The following is a 20,680-nucleotide window of genomic DNA, read 5'->3' as shown; positions in this document are numbered from 1 at the left end:
TAAAAAAGTTTGCACTATGTTTTCTTGCAAACATGTAGAGAATTATCACTTACAAAAAGGGCCAGGAAGGAATTTACTTCTAGTACAATATGTCATATTGGAAGAGCTGCCTTCTGCATACAAAAAAAAAAAGCAATGTGACATGTTACAATGAAAATGTTCACAACTTAAGATTAGTTTGCTGAACTCTGGCCTTAAGCCTCTTTTGAGATCATGACAAAAGCTAACACAGTGGTATGGCCTTAACTGAACCTTATCCTTGTACTTTACCCCAAGGTGGACTGAGCTCAGAGTTTAAAGTTGTTTTAGAATTTTGCCAAAGGGCTGGCTCAAGACAGCAAAATTTCCTAAGTACTATGTGAGAACTTAGCTCTATCTCACAACCACACACCTCAGAGCAACATAAGATTCTAAATGTACAAATAAAACCAAGTGAAAGACTAAATATTAAATCATATTTCATATTATAATTGTACAAGAAGGTTACAGTAAAAAAATGAGTGAATGAATACCGTATTACATTAGAAGTTAGTAGTACTGCTTTCATATCTCCTCTATGTTATAGAAGACAGCTTAAGAGTGACATGAGTTGGGGCTGGAAATCCTTCTCTACTGTATATTGTACTAAAAGAGGCAGTCTTGTCTTCTGCTTGCAGACATGCTGAGGAAGTTGCAAGATGACTAACCCCCATACAAAATTGCCAATAATTCATCAATTTCCTTAGCAGGTTGGAAATTGATGGCTGCTGAGGTGATATGTTTTCACTAAAACATTATACGACATCATTGACTATATAAAGACGGTCCAGTCTGTTGTCTGTAGACACGATGAGGAAGTTGTGAGGAGCATGATCATTATTCTCCACACACAGTTTCAAAAACTTCATCTATTTTCTTTGCAGGATAGAAAATGCTTGCTGCTGGGATGATATTTTTTCAGGAAAATGTGTCTAGCGTCATGCAGGTAGGTTGTACCATTAATATAGGATGTATGATGATGATAATAGGAGGGATGAGTGGCCATACCAATGAACAATGCCATTCTACCATTATATGATGAAGCTCTACAATTGTTTGTTGTTGTCAAAATGTCTGCTCAGCGTAAGTCTTCAAGTCCTAAGATCAGTAGCCTGCCAGTCCGTGATGCCCCATCCCCTTACAAGGAGTGACCAGAAGAGGGCACATAGGGTCTAGTTCTGTTAGTACTTTCCAAAAGTTGGAACAGAAGAAGAAGCAAAGCAAGAATTTGCTCTCCATGGCTCAGTCACCTGTTCCTGATGCTACCTCATTCATGCAGGAAATAGCAAACACATGGGAAAGATAATTATCATCATTTATCTGTTCCAGGCACTGCCTCACTATGTAGGTAATGGCGAACCAATGTGAAAAATAACATTCTATCATATCATTACTATTACAATATTACCAATTCAAACTAATCAGCATAATAACCAGCAATATCTTCATGGGTTCTATTGATATTTAAAGTGTATTATCAACTTTTACATTAATCAACGTCACATTTTCCTCAATATACATAACCCTTCTCACCTTATCTAGGATAGTTCAATAAAATATACTACCCCTAAATCATGATCCACAACACTTATTGTATTCTCTAAATATTTGCAGTGCAAAACACAAATAAAGCTAATAGCTATGTGGAGCTATTTCATTCTATAACCATCTAATTAATATGTAACGTCTATCAAAATATATGTTAAACTCATTGGCAAGTAAGGTTCATACTGCATCAATGTCAAGAAACACACGAAACGGTCAGCGAACGTACAATCCCCAGGAGCAGAAAAATTTATTACTGGCATTTATATTTCAACCACTGGTTTTGTTATATTCTTTTATAGGTTCTGGTGATTTCTAAATTACATCAGAAAAGATGAGGGTTTTATATTAGTTCTATTAAATTTCTACCACAAGCATGTTACCAACACCTAAATTACTTAACCCCACATTTTCCCTGAGGTATATAACCCTCACTACTATTCACATATTAAATGTTAACCAATAATATAGTCAAAACTAATGCTTCATAACTGTTACTGAATTTTCTAAACACTAAAAGTTTAAAGCACTACAGAACATAATCATTCAATATCCATAGCTAACAATTATGAGGAGCTTAACTATACTACGTACTGAATAAAAATCAATTACTGTATTTAACACCCTTAATCAAGGGTTTGTATCCCCCCCCCCCAACCCTAATCCACCCTTAGCATAACCCCAGAGTCGGGAAAAACGTCTGATCCATAGGTGCCTGTGAGTAGCCTTGAACCTCATAGCTGCCGATAATACGATTCTATACATCATAGGAACATCCATGAGCACCCACCTGCTTTGAACTACAATGGTGACGGCGAGCAAGACACAAGACAGTTTGCACAAAAACATGATCTTGGTCCCTAGAAACGAAGAAGCAACCGCGGAGGCCGCGGTGTCAGCAGTCTTCCTGCTGCTGCTGCTTTCCGTGGCTACCTCCAGATTCTCCTTATCTTCTCTCGAGTCCTCCTCCTCCTCCTCCTCCTTGGTTTGAGTGTCTACTGGGAATGTGGTCTCTGTCTCATCGCCTGCGACACCCTCCTCTTCCTCTACACCAGGCATCCCACCACCATTGCATATCACCTGCCAAGGTCCCGTGTTGTGTCAGATTGTAAACAATACGAGATATCCCCCCCTGGGTGTAAACAGAATTCAATGTCACTTAAAACAAAAAAGCATCACTATAATTCTATAAAGAGTCTTCAATTACAACCTATGCTGACTTGTATAGATTCGAGAATTACGATTAAAGTATCAGAATTAGCTTAGACATGTTTCCTCTACTTATAACCAATCTAATGACCTATCGTCGTGTGACAACTCTTTCCAACTGTGCTGCTAAATTAAGTGGTAATAGAAATTAGGGATTTTCAAGGTTTATTTTGGTAGTTTGGGTCACTGTCTTGACTCTAACGACTGGTAAAGATAACTGCATCAACTACTGTTATGCCAGCAAACTAGATCTTCCATTATCTTTCGATATGCCAAATGATAATGACTGTTCTATGCAATACAAGGTCAAAGAGTGACCCATGGACTTGCGATATTCAATATTAATCTCTTGATATGATATTTGATAAGCAATTGAGTATATTGCAAGCTATTAATCGTGTAATCCTTGCAGTAATGATTCTTAAATGAGTTAATTGGTAAAATTCACAAGGCCATCTTGATACTCTGTATTCAACTTAGGCGGATAAAGATTCCATCGTGTGAACTTATATATATGAAAATGGGATGTAATTTGAATGGACTAGAGAATTAAAATCATAGTACAGTAGCTTAATGCATTAATAACCTAAAAATCAATGTAGATTTTTATATTTTTTGATGAAGAAGAGAGACATGTGAGACAGGATGGAAAGGCCGGAAATGTGGTCTTGATAACATATTGTGCTGATATGGATGGACTCCTGGTTACTTAATATCTTATATCTTCTTTCCTGTGAGATTAGAATTTATTTCTTAGTGGAACAGTTTTGTTAAAGATGATTTATACCTAAATACGCAAAGGTGAGTTACGTGACGGTGAATTGCTGCGTGAGGCTAAGTTATCCATGGAAGGTTGATAGACGTCGTGAAAAACCTTTAAAAAAAAAAAAGGGAGGGCTTCAGAGGATGGGCTTACTGCTGTAATGGTAGAAATTTCGTGAAGAAAACCTTCCAAATTATATATTCTGAACAGGCGATGTAGCGATCAATGAAGGCTCATCAGCAATGTGTTGGCCATTTAGGGTATGTTACAACCATTTCATTGCGACAAGGCGAAACAAAAATCATTAAAAGTTTTGAACAAGACTTGCTTATATGGGTTAGGAAGACAAAAAAAAAAAAATAACGTGACCTAAGCCCCATGAGGTCACCAACGGCCATAAGAAGCAAGCCAGTGGTATAAGGGACCTATCTACTCTAGATTGACTGGAGCAGCGTCTTAATTATTTGGTAATGGATCTTCAAACGGGAATCTGTCGAGTTGTTTGAGGCGACATTAGTTTTCAGATACTTCATGAAGTGATTAAAATGCTAGATTTCAACCAAAAGTTGCAAGGGGGAATGTAGTAAGAAGTAAATCCTGCATCCGCTACAGCTAGGCTTTTGACCAAGAAATGCTTGGGTATGTAATGATTCTGAGTCACCGAGAGTTGCCTGGGAATACAATAAGAGATTAACACTATGTTCCGTTCCATTAAAATCTAGTCCACGAATTTCACTAATTGTTAACTATTTAGTTCTTCCAATAGTTTGTTGACATCTTGTTCAGAGAATATACTAAATGAGAATGTCTGTTGGATCTTGGAAGAAAACCTGACAGTTGAAGGAAGTACACATAGGATATCCTTGATTGCTTTCAGTTATTTGTGATCTCGTATTTTAGATCCTTGAAGTACTCGTTGTTTTAACTCTTACTTCGAGTCCCATGATAACCGAGCTCTAGAGTTCTAGTTATTGCAATTTAACAATCTTGTTGGTAATTCAATTTTATCTAGTCCATCTGTGCTCACTTTTCTTAAAGAATGGGGGAGGGAGGGTTACCTAAACAACGGTATTATTCGTCTTTTGTCAACCTACTTTAAGCAAATGATCAGAAAATTACTTCATGTGTTTCACCTTTCAGGTATGATGGAGAAAGTGCAGCATTTGTGGAAGTATCTGCGATAATAGCTGCCAAGATGGGCCGATCCAACCCAGGTTACTTAAGCACTACTCTAGGATGACAGGTACAATGAACATCCAGTTACTTGTCGTGTTAGTAGGAGCCTAAATTATGATACAAGTAGCTACAGGCTCTCACACTGGTATCAGCAACAACAGACACTCTCATTGCTACAGGCTGTCACACTGGTGTAAGCAACAACAGATACTCACACTAGTTTAAACAACAAAAGACACCCACTCTGGTATAAGCACTTACCGTCATTGAGTGTCTTCAGTCTGTGCAGAAGCAGGAGGCGAACAGGAGGTGAGGTGAGGCTGAAGTGTGAAGGTTAGTTGTTTCTCACACTTTGACTACCACAGGTGTCAACACTCACACTGACTACCACAGGTGCCAGTACTCACACTGACCATCACAGGTGCCAGTACTCACACTGGACTACCACAGGTGCCAGTGCTCACACTGACTACCACAGGTGTCAACACTCACACTGACTACCACAAGTGTTAAATCTTACACTGACTACCACAGGTGTCACCACTCACACTGGCTACACACACGTGTCGAATCTCACACTGAATACCACAGGTGTCAACACTCACATTGGCTTCAGCAGGTGTCAACACTCACACTGATTACTGCAGGCACCACCATCTTCCCAGCAGGAAGTGTCACCATGTAGACCTTGAATCCTCCAACAGCTCCCTTAGATTATTTTGTTTCTCAGTATTTTCAATTATTTTCGAACCATATGTGTAAATTTGACCTTGAAGGATGTTCTTGAGTGTGACAGTGAGTATATAGAGTGGTATATTATCACCAGACGATAATGGTGTGCCCCACCTCTCAAAGCTTTAGCTAAAATGTGAAATACTGTGCACCCTTGAAGCCACACGAGTGGCGTGCACCCCACAGCTTACACGGAAGAGATTAGAAGCCACACATAACGATTGGTGTGTGTTATGTCAAGGTTTAGGTTACAAAAAGACCAAGGTTGATTCAAATGCTATTGAGGGAGAAGGAAACTGAATACGTGATTAGAAATGGGCAAATTTTGCTTTGTAAACTCGCGAGGTTTACAAATTCAAGAGCATGCGAGCAGTAATAGTAATGCTCGTTCAAAATATTGATGAGCATGACATGTAAACTTAACCCACTCATGTTTGATATGGACGTTGTCCATCGCCATATTAAACCATAACCTTTGAAACAACGTACATTTTTGTACAGGGCAACCTGTACGTCAGGCATCAACTACAAATGGCGAAAGTAGCTTTATACCTATCTATGTATATGTGAGAATTATACCTCAAAATGATTTTATTAGCAGAATAAATGATTAAGGTGGATGGAAATGCTGAGCTAAATAAGACTTGGAAACCTTAGGAATGACAGATTACGAATGATAAAGGAAGTTACTGCTGTGATATATGGTGCGCCATCTTTTTTATTTTTGTCAATGGAATAATCATAAAATTTTTATCCATGGTTATATAATAGAGAAGAGGATTACCTCAATATATGACACTTGCAGTGCAACATTACAGCAGAACTTGTACTCGAGTAATGCTAAATGTATACGAGTCTCAAACATTAATTACGTAATGACATTGGAATTGATAATTAGGAACTGCTTAGTCAATGATATAAATATATTCATAGATTCATTTTTAGAGGACAAAATGTGCATACCTGTATAAATGATAAGATTTTCGATATCTTTTAGATAAATCTAAGACGTAGTTCTATATAAACTGCTCGAGCTTTTAGATGTACTTTTCAAAGCTGAAAAGTGTTAAAGATTCATTAAGCTTGAGTGCTTTACAAATTCCACGAAGTCAATCATTTACAGATAATACCTACAGCAAAGATGTCTCTTGTCTGGACTAAACAAGGAAGGTATAAATGGAGTCCCAGTCCAGCCAAGGAAGGTTGGAAAGGAAGCCTAACTTGGGCCCAACCTTGCATGCAGCCAAGTAGCGACATAGCAACCTAAAAAAAAAAAAAAAAAAAAAAAAAAAGTGGCTCATTTTAAGTTGCTTAACAAGAGGTGGGGACACCACAGGGAATATTCAGGGTTAATACTTTTTTTTTTTTTTACCAAAGATTCGACTTTATCAGTAGATTGTGTAATAGTTTTGATACATCAAAATGCCTAGAAACAAATAATGAGGTCAATATAGTCAACAGTCGTAGGAATGGATAAATTTCAATTTAGATTCGCATACATATATTTTATATATAATCGCTGTTACCCGTGTCAGCGAGGTAGCGCCAGGAAACAGACGAAGAATTGCCCATCAACTCATACACATATATGTACATAAACGCCCACATACCCACATATACATATGAACATATAAATACATACACAGACATTACATACATACACATGTACATATTCATACTTGCCTTCATCCATTTTGTGGCTTCCCCATTCCCCAGGAGAACAGTATCGCAATCCCCTGCTTCAGCGAGGTATATATATATATATATATATATATATATATATATATATATATATATATATATATATATATATATATATGTATATATATATAAACGCCTATTTCTACCTGCCAGTAAGATAGTATTCTAGCCACTAAAGGAGTTTCCCGGTTATTCCAATCGGAAATCCAGCTTCCTATCTGATACAGTGTCATTTGCCTTTTTCGATAGGCCTTGAAAACATAGGCCACTAATCCACCTCTGTTGTCTGCAGTGGACCTCACTCCCTCTTAGAAGTCAGAGAGATTTGTCATGTCCAAGCTTCTTCCCCTAAACCAATCTTGCCTCACCCTTGGACAATTTCTCCTATGTAAATTTGTCTATCTATCTGTATCTCTGATGTCCATTCCCGTCAGGAACTCCCATCAAGGGGACGACCATGGCAAAAGTCTTTACTTATCCCTATTATTACATGCCTCTCGCATACACCATTCCATGCATTCTTTCCCCATTTTACCCCCTCTGGTCCTTTTTACTCTGTTCCCCATGTTACAAGTGGTCTTCCTCTTACAGAAACCCCTTTAATCGTACTATCATACACTGTCCCTGTAAACTTCCTCTTTTGCATTCTTTCCACATGTAAGGAATCACTCATTTGCTTTCCAATTACCACACCAGGCAGTTATTCTGTTGTATAAAAGACCATGTTTTTCAGAAAGATTGGGCTTTAATTCAACATAATATTTGCCCTCCTTCACTCCTCTTTTCATTTCACCCTTCTACAGTGAATTGAACTATTTCTCAAGTGGCCTGTTAATTGTTCCTGCTCACTTAGTACCTATAATGAATCAGGATCATTTGATCGTATGCTTTATGTTTTACTCTGTAGCAACGCTTTCTGAAGCTTCCTCTACATCCTGTTCTGATGGTGTTGGGACTATAGTGTCCTCTACTGTTGATGCACTTTTGAACTCATCATTTAGTTCCTATCCACTCTTTCTATCACACTTTACAGTTCTTTCAGAATCCCTTACCCTGACTAGCTATTCTCTTTAGTGTGATCAATATGATTCTTGCTAGATCACTGACATGTCCATACAGGGGATTTTTCCATGTACACTTCTAAGAATCAGCTTTTTCAGGAAAATCTAGGTTCTATTTATTTTCTTTATGACTGAAAACTCCCAGTAATAGATTTTTACCATTTTTGAGAAATATCTCTCCTAAATCATCATGATTATTCATATATTGTATCCACTAAATGTTTGTTCTGGTTCATTGCAATTCTTTCTTGCTGCCACTCTCCCAGTTATGTACTAATTGTATAGGCCACTTATATATGTTTTCTAGAATTTGATGCTATCCTTCATCAAAAAAAAAAAAAAACTCTTACTCCATTTTTATCTTCTCCCTTTCAGACTATCATATACACATCTCAAGGGATTAGGTCAGACAATACTCTTTAGTAAGTTTCATCTTCGCTGCTTCAACAATATCAGCTTTCCTTTCCAAAATTCAGCCCCTGAATTCCATTTCCTATGCTTTTCCAACCAGTACAACCACATTCGTTTATATTACTTTCAATCTGAACCTCACCACCCAGCCTTCCTGGCCTCCGTAAGCTACTTGTGGGGCTGTGTTGTTCTTTATCCTAAGTAAATGCTTGCCATTCTTTATCTTTTGACTGCACTGTTTATTTCTTTCTCACTTGGTTTATCACCTCTGATAATAATCGTACAGAATTCTAATGTTAGCAAACTTCGTAGTCTAAGTACCTCCTTGATGAACCAGTTCATGGTGAACCAAACTTTCACTAGACATCCTCTTGCATCTTGAATGTATCAACCAGTTTTCCAGAATACCCCTACCTGAAGAATTGCATCTGGTATGTCCATACTCCCAAGTAGTTTCTTGATGTTTTCTTCTTTCTCTGCTACCCTTTCTTTTGTAGCAGGAATAACGTCTCCTTTCAACTGAAAAATCATCAGTGACCTATGTCTGTCAGCCTTACACTGCATGATTTCTCTCAGTTTTGGTGCAATTCACCAGTCTGCTAGCATTGTACCCATAATTCATTCATCTCCTTGTCTCATGTCTCATCTAGAATCCAAGTTTTCACCATCACACATTTATATGCATACTTTGTGCCTTCTTCAGACTTGTGGATATTGTAACAATCCATAGGTTTCCCTGATTGTTCTAATAAGAGTATATTAGAGTGGTTGGGAAAGGGGTTTAGTATGTAGAGTGGAACTGTCAGTGAATAGGGGGTAGATGTTTAAGATATAATTCTTTGTAGACTAAAGAAAGTGCTGAATGCTTTCATATGCCATTTCTTGTCAGCATAAATTTTATTGCAAGTGTTGCTCTTAAATGTGGAGCTTCATCTGCTATCTTTTGAGGAAATTGTAACCAGTGTTAGGAATCTGTAAAACAAAACAAATCATATGCAACAGCACATGTTCCACAGTCACAGTTTTTTTGTGAAGGTTGTTGTAATCACTGAAGGTCTCTTGTAACTTTCATTGAAATGATAGGATTACTGAAGGATAAAGCAAAGCAACACAAAATTTTCATTTATTTTTCAATGAAACTATGCACAGTTAAAGATTACTGCATGTGGTTAAAATAATAATAAGATGCAGCCTATACTCCTGAGATGGATCAACAGTACCCAGTGGGTCTTGTAATGTCTTCCAGGCTAATAATGAAAAATGATACATGAACAATTATTTTGCCCAACTTCTTCTGAGACCCGCAGAGTAATCAAAAAGTTTTGTATTTGTGAAATGCCCTTGCATGTCTAGGATATAATGAAGATAAGTTCCTTGAACCTTGAGTGGAAGATGTACCTTTGCTGACATTCGGCTTTGTTTTGCTGATACCTGAAAATAAATCAAAGGATAAAGGACATCTTTTTACTTAAATCAACTTCAAAAACTGACACTTTTTTTGAAGCCACAGATGCACATAAGGACATACAATATTCTTTGGCAAATGTCAAAACAGTCAAAAGGAAGAAAGTCAGTATTTGAGGGCTCTGTATGAGCTTTTTTTATTTTATGTTTGAAGGCTCTGAGAATGAACAAAGATCCTCATCAAGGCCTAACATTAACCCTTTGGCTCCATAATGAAATTCCAAATGTGTACTCAAATTGTCAATTCAAGAGCAATAATAAGGAATTAGCAACAAATACCTTTTCACTCCTTTTTTTTATCAAGACAAAACCATCATCAATATTTCTTAGGAAAAACATCTACTAGCAGGTGGCAGGGAGGGAAAGAAAAATGAAAATAAAGTATTTATGGGTGATGCTTTCAGGATGGCATAAACTTCCTCAAGCATAATAGATTTCTTGTTTCTCATACTCATAATGAATGAATTGTGAAACAACAAAAAAAAAGGGCAGGGGTTGGGGACACAAAGCAGGTGTAGGTGTCTACTTGAGGTTACACTCAAGCCTTTGGTGAAGCTGCATCACTGGAAGTACATTCCATTTAAGAAATTCTCACTAAAGAGGAGTCCACGTTTCCCTGGTAGTGGAAGTAGTACAGCCTTGGGCTGCATGAGCCTTTGGAAAGAGTTTCTGAATAACACCAGGACTTTCTTAGGAAGAGGTCCTGTGGTTTCAAAGCATTTCACATGACAACTAAAGAATGGATTTGAGTGGATGCAGCCTCACTTTATCTGTTCCTATTGCTACATTGCTAGTGTGGGAAACGTCGATCAAGTATGATATATATATATATGGGTATTACAGACCCCCACCTGAGCAAGGTTATACATGACTGAAAAGTCACCTTTGGTGAGACTGTATCATTGGACGTTTGGTTTTATCAAAAAACTTCTCACTCCAAAGGGGTTCACATTTCCCTGCCACTGGAGGTAGTACAGCTGTGGAATATAGGAGCCCTCAGAAACATCCAGGGTAATATTAGGATTCTTTCTTAGTAAATTTTCACAGCAATTATAAATGAATACAAAAATGTGTGTATTTATGTGGGTACTGCTGGACTGTGCCTGCATGAGTTTAGAATGTGAATGGAAAGTCACATTCAGCAAGGTTACACCACTGTGGATGAAACGAGTGAAAGGAGTCCTTCATTTCCCAGCTTGATTGTAGGATGGTCATTAAGCAGATGCCCCATGGGTTACAGAATAATAATGCTAATATTAAAACTGTTAATAATAATAATGATAATATTAGTATAGTAATAACAGCATATGACTAAAAGAACACTCCAGTTATACCTTATTCAGAGGCACAGTCATTATTCTGTTTCGGCCAAATGGTGTGAAGGTTACGAAGACCAGATCCTTGCCTCCTTTCTTTAGCACAAGACACCTTACAGAGCGTAGAGTGTACATCCAACAGATGGCCAAAGTACCCCAACCTGGTGAAGGAGATGACTGATAAATAGTCATTTCAATAAAAATAATATGGAAACATTTTGAAAATATTGTTTGAAAAGGTGCTATCGAACTCAATCAATGATGCCATTATATCATCCCCTGTATATGTTTCACACATCAATCCCTGTAGATTAATTCTCTAGGGTATATTAGGTTCAGTTTGGGTTAGTAATAACAACTGGGAGTGTCAGCAAATCAATGTTTTCCTGATGCTAACTAGTCGGCAAAAAAAAAAATTTAATCCCAATGTTAGTTAGTCGGGAAAATACCATTTAATCATCAGTGCCATCTAATTCAAAAGGTATTTCATCCACAAATGTTTTGTCATCTTTGGTGAATAAATACTATTTTGCTGACCAGCCAGAATAATTGTGCTTCTTTCTCTGATGCCCATTATGGACTGGAAGCAAAGGCTATTTTGCCGACTAGTCGGCACCAGGGAATCGAAGTATACTTTGTTAGCTTATAGGCATATTAAACACTGCCCATTACAATTTTTCCACTGTTTACAACTTGAAAAATACCTAGTAAGAAGCTTCCGGTTGAAATCCCAGTTCTGTATCGTCCAAAATCTACTTTTCGCCACCAAGGTAAACTCTCCTTTTCTTCTGAAGGTAAGGTTATAGGAGAACTTTTCATCGTCGTGAAGGCAAAGTGACTTAGGTAGGACCAAAAGAAAAACTGAGACAGGGCAAATATATTCATCATCTTAAAATATCGTTTGTTCTCGTATCTGAAGAGGACAGTGTCCTTATCAACAGAGTACTCTTGTTCAAATTTGAGTCGATTTCCACCCGTTGTCTTGAGTGATGGGCGTTGAACTCCAGTGTGACAATGTCGTACATGGACGCATTTCAGCGCACTACGGTGTCTCAGGCAAGTCCGCGACAGTACTGTGATGGTATTTTGATAAATATGATTATACTTCACCTGCCAACCTCTCACAACTGTACCGCATCCTAACATCATCTTGATTTCTTTTGGAGATAACTTCTGTTTACCGTTAGAGGTCGTGTATTATTGTTTACAATGGACTTGGGTCGTGTTCTCATTGGATACCTGGATTCGGGGTCATTATTATTATTATTATTATTATTATTATTATTATTATAATTATTATTATTATCATTATTATCATTATTATCATTACTTTATTAATTCCTATAGTAATTGATGGTTCGAATCTCTCCTCACAATGAAGAGCAAATGACACCACACCTTTTAGGATTTTGCTGTGAGAGTGAATGATGGACAAAGGCTTCACTTACAGGGAATATTAAGTTCTAGGGTCATATACCCCTAAAAACTAGAATCTTGGAGACATCTACATAAGGACAATATTTCCTCAGGACATTTTGATTGATGCTGCTCTATAATAAGATGAAAAGAGTCCGCAGCTGTACTCTTTATGGATGGTGAAAATTAGAAGTAATCTCAATTTATAATGGTCCAGTAGCTATTGAAATGTTAATTCAGTTACAAATCTCATGTAAACTTTACATTGAATGAATATATGGAAAAGGCATTTCCATAGATTCAATAAAACTAATTTAACCACCAAGGATAGGCCAAAAAAAAGCCTTCAAAGGTTTACCTCATTGGAGGGTTTTGCACTCATTTAGCTCATAAGGTCTTGAAATAAATATGAGTGTTTAAATGTCTCCAATTTATGATTCAAGTCGACGGTGGGATCCTCTTTCATGGATATCCGGAATTTTAATCAGAATTTTTGTTGAGAGTGCGACCTCTCACCAGCTGAGCAGCTTATGCAACAGGAAGGCCCTTCCTTACTGCTCTGTATTCAGGAATTATCATCAATGATCTAGCCAGAATGAGAATAAGGATTTTAATGTTAGTTACTTAAAAAAAAGGAATTTCAGGGCCAGTTACTGAGATCTGAAAAGTGGAAGGAGAGTTCATTAAGGCAAAATAGGAAGTTGATAGAAAGATAATCCGCTATGACTTGTATATCTCAAGTATACAGTATTAATATAGCTGTATTATAATCATATGAAGTTAACACAGGTTAGTTTGATAAGTCAGAACAACGAAACCATATAATAAAGAAAAAATCAAAGGCAAAACTTATGTGTTCTCGACCACACATGCTATTCTGAGCCCTTTAGAAAGTATAGAGTCATGAGCCAAATGCATAACATGGTTAGTTGAAGAACAACCTGTTTTAATATAAATTTGTGTAGAACACCATATTGTATTTTCATTCACCACATTAGATAATGGACGAAGAGATACAGTATGACCGCCAGTGCCGAATGTCAGTATACATATATACATATGTATATATATATATATATATATATATATATATATATATATATATATATATATATATACATCAATAATTTATGTGCTATTGAAATTTAGCGCTATGCTCTCTTCAGCTGTTTCCGCCCCAGGCTATCATGGTAAACAAACAAGAACTTCGCTCACAGAATTCTTGACTTATTGACAGTTTATTGGCTGGAGGAAGTGAGTAGTAGGGTCATGACGACCACCAAACTGGGTGATATTCGTAGCATATTCGAACCATAGGTATCTTAGCGGTGTCTTAGGGAGCCAACTCTCAGCGACAGTAAGTACCTGACGATAACCCGGTAGCGGTTGAGGTAATGTTCGGGGATCTTGACCACTTTGGCTTTCTATGCGCCATATGATGAAGCTGGCCTAATTTAATCACTCTCAAACTAAAAGGAATTCTCTAGTCGTACTCAAAAGCAGAAGAAGCCCTACGGATGTTTTTTATAAGACTCTCAAGAATTGATAAATATGGTGGTGTAGATGACTGTATGTTTTACTTCATATATGTCAGCTTATTTGGTGTAGAATCTGATAAGATTTCGGTAATTATGAAGTGCCATTTACTAGTTTACCTCTGCATCATCGTTGCCCTTGAATACTCGGTATTCCCTTTGAATATTGAGTAATGTTGTTCCTATGCCCGGGTAGTGTGTAGAAAATTTAATAACATTTGTGGGGCATGAACATGGGCATTCATTTTCATTGAATGATCTGAAAAAATTGTGAGAGTGTGGAGGCTTATATATGGGTCTGCCTGATCATACATTTACAAGATTTCATTGAGATTCGTGATACTTTAGGGGACCCAGTCAACTAATGAAGTTTATGTTTTGTTTTGAAGTTCTTATGCTTTTCTGTGTGTTTTTTTCCTATATTTCACTTTATCCACTCCAGTGATATAATGCCATACTTCCTGCTCTTTCACTATACTTGAAAACCAGATTTTTGTATGAAGTGAAAGCACGTCATATATGGATGATTAAAGAGCTAAGAAACATTTGATATAGATCTCAACTTATTCAGGGAGAAATAACATTTGTGTTGGGAGCGTTATTCTGAGAGTGTTAAATGCTTTGCAGCCTTGGTCTGATGTAACCTCAAATGTTGTTGGTACCTCCTCGTTTTTGTTTCACCCGCTTTATGAATTGACATTTTTAAATCACCATGTTGTTCATTAGAAAAAGTTCTTTGATTAATTTTGTACCTTTTTGGCAGCACCTTTGTCAGCACTTGCTGCTTTCCCTGTGACTCGAATGTTGTGTAGGCTATATTTTCTTTTAGCTCTGTTGAACCCACCATGACTTGCTGTGAAGTTGTTGTTGTAATCTTATCCTGCTCACTCCTTCAGAGTCTCAAAATGACTTCTAGCCTCCACTTGAATTGTTATTAAGCTTAGTGGTACACTTTTTTTAATTTGATTTTCCATCCACAGCATCAATAGCTTTCCCATTTTGTGAATGGGCCCTTGTCGTTGCTTTGTTATCATTGTAGATTTCATACTTGCTGAACCTTTCACTGCTTCATGTATTTTTCATTGTCCTTTAAAATGTGGAGATCATCAATGGGACTACTGTTGAAGATGTGCAATCACATTAACTATTTTCCTCCTTCACATTAGGTGATTACCTTCATTTTGATTCCAAATCGAACATCTTTCTTGGTGTCTTGCTAGATTTATCAACATGTGATGGGTTTTCCTCTTGGTCATCATCTTCTCTGGGGTTTGATACAAAAATTGTTTAATCCATCATGAAAATTCGTTAGATTCCCTTTGATAATGCATGCTTACTGAATGGTAACGGAGAACGAGAACTGAGAGAGATGATAAGATGTACATAATGCTGGGATATTGTCTGACTGTCACTATCACACACACGCAGCCGTTAGCACTGGTGGACATACGACTAAGCTTGATTTTTAAATTTACATACAGTATTTCGCTGATGATACAGCACTGGTGGCTGATTCAGGTGAGAAACTGCAGAAACTGGTGACTGAGTTGGGTAAAGTGTGTGAATGAAGAAAGTTGAGAGTAAATGTGAGTAAGAGCAAGGTTGTTAGGTTCAGTAAGGTTAAGGGACAAGTTAACTGGGAGGTAACTTTGAAAGGAGAAAAACTGGAGGAAGTGGTGTTTTAGATATCTGGTAGTGGATTTGGCAGCGGATGGTACCATGGAAGCGGAAGTGAGTCACAGGGTTGGGGAGGGGGCGAAGGTTCTGGGAGCGTTGAATGATGTGTGGAAGGCAAGAACGTTATCTCGTAGAGCAAAAATGGGTATGTTTGAAGAAATAGTGGTTCCAACAATGGTATATGGTTGTGAGGCGTGGGCTATATATAGGGTTGTGCAGAGAAGGGTGAATGTGTTGGAAATGAAATGTTTGTGGTGTGAGGTGGTTTGATCGAGTAAGTAATGAAAGGGTGAGAGAGATGTGTGGTAATAAAAAGAGAGCGGTTGAGAGAGAGCAGAAGAGGATGTATTGAAATGGTTTGGTCACATGGAGAGAACGAGTGAGGAAAGAGTGACAGAGAGGATATATGTTATAGGTGAAGGGAACAAGGAGAAGTGGGAGACCAAATTGGAGGTGGAAGGATGGAGTGAAAAAGATTTTGAGCGATCGGGGCCTGAACATACAGGAGGGTGAAAGGCTTGCAAGGAATAGAGTGAATTGGAACGATGTGGTATGTTGGGGTCGACATGCTGTCAGTGGATTGAACCAGGGCATGTGAAGCGTCTGGGGGTAAACCATGGAAAGTTTTGTGGAGAAACCATGGAAAGTTTTGTGGAGCTTGGATGTGGAAAGGGAGCTGTGGTTTTGGTGCATTATACATGACAGCTAGAGACTGAGTGTGAATGAATTTGGCCTTTGTTGTCTTTTCCTAGCGCTACCTCGTGCGTGTAGGGGGGGTTGCCATTTTCATGTGTGGTGGGGTGGCGACAGGAATGGATGAAAGCAGCAAGTATGGACGTGTACATGTGTATATATGTATACGTTGAAATATATAGGTATGTATATGTGCATGTGTGGGCATTTATGTATATACATATGTAAGTGGGTGGGTTGGGCTATTCTTTCATCTGTTTCCTTGCGCTACCATGCTAACTTGGGTGACAGCGACTAAGTATTATAGTTAAAATGAATGTGTTTTTTAATTTATATCTTTGTCTGGTCGTTTGTACAGATGTTTGTAAGTTGCATAGGTTGTAAGTAGGGGATAGACGGTAGATATAGATATATGTGTGTGTGTGTGTGTGTTTGTGTTTTGCCTTCACCCTTTCGTGCAACATGTCACTCACTTTAGCTTCCATGATTCCATTTACTGCCTTGTCTACTCTCAGGTATCTAAAGCAGTTCACTTCCTCCAAGTGTTTGGGGCATTCAAACTCCCCTCGCACCTCATGTTGTACAACACATTCCCCATCTTCTCTACAGTCAGATCTATAGCCCAAGCTTCACATGCATACAAACCATCAGGACAACTGTACCTTTGAATGCACCCATCCTTACTCCTCACATAGTGACCTCTCTTTTCACATGTCTGTCATCCCCATCGTGCTTTTTTCAGATCCAGAAAAGCCACACACAGCAAACACCTGATCGACACATCCGCTACAACTCATGAAACCACATTGCTTAATTACTTATATGTATATGATCTAATATTACTAAAGAATGTTATTGGACTGTTCCTGCTCAGGGTTGCACTACGAGAGAAGAGTCATGTTTGATGGGGCTGCATCAATGAGAGTACCTTCTTGTCAAAGAACTTCTGACTCGAAAGTTTACATTTCCTTGCTACTGGAAGTGGTGCATCTTTGGTCTGCATGAAACTTTAGATTGATCTTAAGCAGTACCAAGCCTCTTTCATAAGATTTGGTTAATTATAGATTAATTGAAAATGGCAGTATGAGGTATTGGAACTTTACATAGAAATTTACACTCTGTTTTCATTATTGCAGCCCATTATTTATATTAGCTCCTCGTCATTTCAAATTACAGGTCCTTTATTTGAAACCTGAGATTGTTGATTTTTTCCTTTTATTAGAGTCACTGCATTACCTAGATAAATAGTTTATGTATGCTAGCATTCAATAGGATATTTTATTAGAAGTAACATTTTGTATTCAAGGTTGAGTCAAGCTTCAGTACGATAATGTCACAATATGTACAGAAACTGATATATTTTACTTTTTAGAATCAAGTATGACAGCAGGCGCCACATGAGTGAGGAGGGTGACAAGACGTTTACATCATGTCTATGATTGCAGGCCACAGGCAGAACAGTACTCATTCTACGAGAAAAAAAGTCCAGGTAACTTTAATGCTTATTCATTATTTAAGTGAGGAAGTCATTAATCACCTAAAACGCCACTGGGAGGAGAATTAGCTTGCTTGCAAGAAAGTGTAACATGAGAAATTGGAGTAATAAAAGAGAAGGACGTGAAGTTGATTTATGATATTAAAAAGTGGCGCATGAAGAATGACATACAAGAGCCAAGATTGAGAAAATGAGAGATTGGAAGAATCAGAGCCATTTTCATAGGTAATAAAGCTAAGCATGGAGATTGTTTGAATTAAGGGAGACGGTTATAAGAAAGCTAAAGAGGGAACGAGTGCAAAATAGTTAGCAGTCAAGTTGACTACTTGAAAGCAGAAGGAAACATTTGAATAAGCCTGAAGATATCTGTAATTCAGCCAGTCCTCTCTTTCTGACCTGATCGGTATGGAGCTACGGTATGATATGGCTTAAAGGATACACTGTTACCATATATACATAAGATGCACCCATTTGAAAAAAATGTTTAAGTGTACCTAAGCTTTTAAAGTTTATTCCAACTAACATGGAATATGAAATATCAGATCTTCATAATTGGAATGAATTTTGAATAACACAGGTTGTTCCTGGGGGCTGGGGATAAAGAGTACTGCCCACATATTTCCTGCATTTCTTAGAAAGTGACTAATGGGCAAGAGTGGGAGGGGCTGGAAATACTTCCCTCCTGTATTACTTTCCAAAATTATGAATGCAGCAATGAACCAAGTAGGGATTTTTTCCTCTAAGGCCCAGTTATCTGTTCTTTATGCTTCCATGCTCACATAGGAAATGTGAACATGTACAAAAAAAATGGTAACACTAGTAGGTAAACTTAATAGCAAGAGACAGAAAACATCAATTCTCTATGGCAGGAAAATTTTAGCAGTTCATTGAAAGTAGGAAACTTTTTCAGTTATAGTACATAAACATAAGATCAACACACCAAGAAAAATCTTTTTAGTGAAATATCTTTCATGCATTATACTCCATTAAAAGATTATTTGTATTGAGCAGGAAGAGCATTCTGCTGGAAGTGAAAACTTTTCCAAATCAACTGAAATCAGCATAACAGTTGAGAGTTAATTTGAGTAATTGCAAGTTCATTACATTTAGCTGTAGAGAAAGAAGGTTACTTAGAGTATAGGTTTGAATGGAGGGAACTTTGAGGAAATGAAGTGTTTTAGATACCTGGGAGTGGGCATGTCAGTGAATGGAACCATGGGAGCTGAAGTGAGCCACAGGTTGTAGTAGGGGGTGAAGGTCGTGACTGCATTGATGGTACCTGAAACAAGATAGCTAAATTACAGGGAGGAGTTTGAGGCTGTAAGTTGCCAGCTGAGTTACAGGGAGAAGTTGGAGGCTGTAAAGTTGCCCACCATGGAAAAGAGAAGAATTGGGACAATTTCTTTGAGAGATGCAGAGAAAGAGCAACTGGAGGTCATAGCAAGAAATTAAGCAAGACTTTTGTTAGAAAAGATGCACAAAGTATACTGTTATAACATGATACTCAGTGTAGTGGATGTATAGAATGAGCTGAGCCATGAAACCATGAGCATGGATAAAATACAAGATTTTGAAATGTTGTATGACAGTATTTTCAGATGGATCCCCACAATTATAGAACCTCCTCCCTGTATGGTACAAATAGGTTACTGCACTCAAAATGCCAGCATTACACAAAATGAAGAGTTATTTCCTTAGCATCTTAAAAATACCTGCAGACTGAAACATTTTGCACCCTGCACCTGTCTATCTCATTAACAATTTGCATTTTTTCCTTATCTTTAGCCATAGTCCCAAAGATTGTTTTCATCTACTTTTCAACTCCTCCAGTGCATATATATATATATATATATATATATATATATATATTATCCCTGGGGATAGGGGAGAAAGAATACTTCCCACATATTCCCTGCGTGTCGTAGAAGGCGACTAAAAGGGGAGGGAGCGGGGGGCTGGAAATCCTCCCCTCTCAATTTTTTTTTAATTTTCCAAAAGAAGGAACAGAGAAGGGGGCCAGGTGAGGATATTCCCTCAGTGGCCCAGTTCTCTGTTCTTAACGCTACCTCACTAACGCGGGAAATGGCGAATAGTTTGAAAAAAAAAATATATATATATATATATATATATATATATATATATATATATATTTTTTATTTTTTTATTTTGCTTTGTCGCTGTCTCCCACATTAGCGAGGTAGCACAAAGAAACAGACGAAAGAATGGCCCAACCCACCCACATACACATGTATATACATACACGTCCACACAATCAAATATACATACCTATACATCTCAACGTATACATATATACACACACACAGACATATACATATATACACATGTACATAATTCATACTGTCTGCCTTTTATTCATTCCCACCACCACCTCGCCACACATGAAATAACAACCCCCTCCCCCTCATGTGTGGGAGGTAGTGCTAGGAAAAGACAACAAAGGCCCCATT

General features: G+C 37.7%; 3 protein-coding genes across 11 annotated transcripts in view; 1 reads left to right on the top strand and 2 right to left on the bottom strand.

The window, feature by feature from the left end:
- The window catches only part of LOC139750416 (thioredoxin domain-containing protein 11), a 42,399-nt gene extending 36,770 nt beyond the window's left edge, over positions 1-5,629 (bottom strand). Inside the window, exons 1-2 of one of the 4 annotated variants that reach the window (XM_071665187.1) lie at positions 4,973-5,629; positions 2,354-2,643 (exon numbers count right to left, since the gene is read on the bottom strand). In XM_071665187.1, coding sequence (XP_071521288.1) covers positions 2,354-2,643; positions 4,973-4,978 — 296 coding nt within the window. In that variant the 5' untranslated portion in view covers positions 4,979-5,629. The remainder of the gene's footprint in view (positions 1-2,353; positions 2,644-4,972) is intronic. The other 3 variants (XM_071665188.1, XM_071665185.1, XM_071665186.1) reach the window with 3 other exon arrangements.
- The window catches only part of LOC139750418 (WD repeat-containing protein 48), a 45,763-nt gene continuing 29,759 nt past the window's right edge, over positions 4,677-20,680 (top strand). For 2 of the 6 annotated variants that reach the window (XM_071665194.1, XM_071665189.1), the window contains exons 1-2: positions 13,987-14,066; positions 18,090-18,206. In XM_071665194.1, the coding sequence (XP_071521295.1) occupies positions 18,147-18,206 (60 nt within the window). In that variant the 5' untranslated portion in view covers positions 13,987-14,066; positions 18,090-18,146. Of the gene's footprint in view, positions 4,779-13,984; positions 14,170-18,089; positions 18,207-20,680 lie in introns of those variants that run through there. The other 4 variants (XM_071665190.1, XM_071665192.1, XM_071665195.1 and 1 more) reach the window with 4 other exon arrangements.
- On the bottom strand, positions 9,724-12,610 carry LOC139750414 (transmembrane protein 223). Its single transcript, XM_071665181.1, has 3 exons — positions 12,101-12,610; positions 11,415-11,557; positions 9,724-10,047 (listed from the first exon to the last, which is right to left on the bottom strand). The coding sequence occupies exons 1-3, from the start codon at positions 12,543-12,545 to the stop codon at positions 9,892-9,894; spliced, it is 744 nt and encodes a 247-aa protein (XP_071521282.1). The 5' UTR covers positions 12,546-12,610; the 3' UTR covers positions 9,724-9,891.

This window comes from Panulirus ornatus, chromosome 9, assembly GCF_036320965.1.
Source record: "Panulirus ornatus isolate Po-2019 chromosome 9, ASM3632096v1, whole genome shotgun sequence".
Classification (NCBI taxonomy): domain Eukaryota; kingdom Metazoa; phylum Arthropoda; class Malacostraca; order Decapoda; family Palinuridae; genus Panulirus; species Panulirus ornatus.
Note: the sequence above shows the minus strand (reverse complement) of the source record. Positions and strands in the feature narration are given on the sequence as shown.

What these genes read in the sequence shown, in the direction of transcription:
- LOC139750414 (XM_071665181.1), bottom strand. Translation starts at nt 12,545, where the DNA reads ATGATGTTAGGATGCGGTACAGTTGTGAGAGGTTGGCAGGTGAAGTAT. An exon ending in AACCGGAAGCTTCTTACTAG is followed by an intron (nt 11,558 to 12,100) that starts GTATTTTTCAAG and finishes CTCCTTCACCAG; the next exon opens with GTTGGGGTACTTTGGCCATC. An exon ending in TGACTGTGCCTCTGAATAAG is followed by an intron (nt 10,048 to 11,414) that starts GTATAACTGGAG and finishes ATTTATTTTCAG; the next exon opens with GTATCAGCAAAACAAAGCCG.